At 46.8% G+C, this 2500-nt stretch overlaps 1 protein-coding gene across 1 annotated transcript; it reads right to left on the reverse strand.

The window, feature by feature from the left end:
* Positions 1-433: 433 nt before the first annotated feature.
* On the reverse strand, positions 434-1393 carry LOC119578395 (uncharacterized protein DDB_G0271670-like; the record flags this gene model as incomplete). The annotated part of the gene is made up of 2 exons (XM_037925984.1): positions 434-938; positions 1317-1393. Coding segments are annotated over 2 exons (582 nt in total), but the record flags the coding sequence as incomplete, so codon positions are not given.
* Positions 1394-2500: the final 1107 nt, after the last annotated feature.

Here is a 2500-nt window from a genome sequence, read left to right on the forward strand (position 1 = left end):
CCTCCCTCCCTCCTCCTCTTCCCCCCTCCCCCCTCCCTCCTCCTCTTCCCCCTCCTCTCTCCCTCCTCCTCCCTCCCTCCTCCTCTCTCCCTCCTCCTCTCTCTCCCCATGCCCGATGCTCGCTGCAGGGGAAGAGCAGATGGGAGGAGGAGGAGGAGGAGGAGGGAGGAGGGAGGGGGAAGGGGGAAGGGGGGAGAGGGGAGAGGGAAATTAGGAGGGGATGGAGGAGGAGGAGGAGGAGGAGGGGTAGGGGAGGGACAATAGGAAAATTAGGAGGAGAGGGAGGAGGGAGGAGGGCGGGGGGAGGAGGGAGGAGGGAGGAGGGGATGCGGGAGAGGAGAGGAAGAGGAAGGGAAGGGGAGGAGAGAGAAAAAAAAAATAGAGAAAAAAGAAAAAAAGAAAAAAGCAAAAAGAAAAAAGAAAGGGAATTTGGTGATGAGGAGGATGATAATAAGGAGGAGGATAATGAGGATAATGAGGAGGAGGAGGAGGAGGATAATGAGGAGGAGGAGGAGGAGGATAATGAAGAGGAGGAGGAGGAGGATAATGAGGAGAAGGAGGAGGAGGATAATGAAGAGGAGGAGGAGGAGGAGGAGGATAATGAGGAGAAGGAGGAGGAGGATAATGAAGAGGAGGAGGAGGAGGATAATGAGGAGAAGGAGGAGGAGGATAATGAAGAGGAGGAGGAGGAGGATAATGAGGAGAAGGAGGAGGAGGATAATGAAGAGGAGGAGGAGGAGGATGAGGAGGAGGAGGAGGAGGAGGATGAGGAGGAGGAGGAGGAGGATAATGAGGAGGAGGAGGATAATGAAGAGGAGGAGGAGGAGGAGGAGGAGGAGGAGGAGGAGGAGGAGGAGGATAATGAAGAGGAGGAGGAGGAGGAGGAGGATAATGAGGAGGAGGAGGAGGAGGAGGAGGAGGAGGAGGAGGAGGAGGATAATGAGGAGAAGGAGGAGGAGGATAATGAGGAGAAGGAGGAGGAGGATAATGAGGAGGGGGAGGAGGAGGAGGATAATGAGGAGAAGGAGGAGGAGGATAATGAGGAGGAGGAGGAGGAGGATAATGAAGAGGAGGAGGAGGAGGAGGAGGGATAATGAAGAGGAGGAGAAGGAGGAGGAGGATAATGAGGAGGAGGAGGAGGAGGATAATGAGGAGAAGGAGGAGGAGGAATGAGAGGAGGAGGAGGAGGAGGAGGAGGAGGAGGAGGAGGAGGAGGAAGAGGAGGAGGAGGAGGAGGAGATGAGGAGGAGGAGAAGGAGGAGGAGGATAATGAGGAGAGGGAGGAGGAGGATAATGAAGAGGAGGAGGAGGATAAGGAGGAGGAGGAGGAGGAGGATGATGAAGAGGAGGAGGAGGAGGAGAAGGAGGAGGAGAAGGAGGAAGAGGAGGAGGAGGAGGAGGAGAAGAAGGAGGAGGAGAAGGAGGAGATGGAGGAGGAGGAGAAGGAGGAGGAGGAGGAGGAGAGGAAGGAGGAGGAGGAGAAGGAGGAAGAGGAGGAGGAGGAGGAGGAGAAGGAGGAGAAGGAGAAGGAGGAGGAGGAGAAGGAGGAGGAGAAGGAGGAAGAGGAGGAGAAGGAGGAGGAGGATAATGACGAAAGAATAGGCGAACAGGAAAATGAGGAGAGCGACGAAGAGGCAAAAAAAGACAAAGCGGAAGAGGAAGAGAGGGAAGGATAAGGAAGAGGAGGAAAGAAAGGGAAAGAGGAAGAAGAGAGGAGAAAGGAAGAAGAGAGAGAAGAAAAAGATACGGAGGAGGAGAAAGTAAAGGCGGAGGATAAAGAAGGGAAGTGATAAAGGAGCGGAAGAAGACAGAAAGGGAGAATAAGAAGGAGAGAAGGAGAAGGAAAATAAAGAAGGAAAGAAGAGGAATAGAGAAAAGAAGAGGAGGAAGAAGAGGAGGAAAAGTAGAATGATAAACGGTAGGAGAGAAAGAGACGAAGTAATAACGATAGCAAGTGGATAAAAGAAGAGAGACAGAGGGAGGAGGAGAAAGAGGAGGAGGGAGAGAAAGAAAAAGAACAGGAAGAAGAGAAAACGAGAGAGAAGATTATTTATTGATTTTTTTTTGTATTATTGTTATCATTATTATTATTATTATCATCACTATTAGTATTAGAATTAGTATTATCATTATTAGTATTGATTCCAGTATTAGTATCATCGTCATCAATATTATTGCTATTATCATTATTATTATTTGCATTAGTGTTAGTATTAGTAATAATGATAATAACAATGATAAAATTAGTAATAATAAATGTTAATGATATTAATAATATGAAAAATAATAAAAAATAATGAAGATAATGATGATAACGATAACAATAATAATGAAAATAACAACAACAACAATAATGATAATAGTAACAATAATAAATGATAAATTTATAAGCAAAAAAAAAAATAAATAAAAGAATTATAAGATATGCCCAATAAAAAAGTCTATCGACTAAGTCTTTTGTGTCTATCAGTCAACAAACTCAACAACTTGGATATCCAGA

This window comes from Penaeus monodon, chromosome 11 (assembly GCF_015228065.2).
Source record: "Penaeus monodon isolate SGIC_2016 chromosome 11, NSTDA_Pmon_1, whole genome shotgun sequence".
NCBI classification, from domain to species: Eukaryota; Metazoa; Arthropoda; class Malacostraca; order Decapoda; family Penaeidae; genus Penaeus; species Penaeus monodon.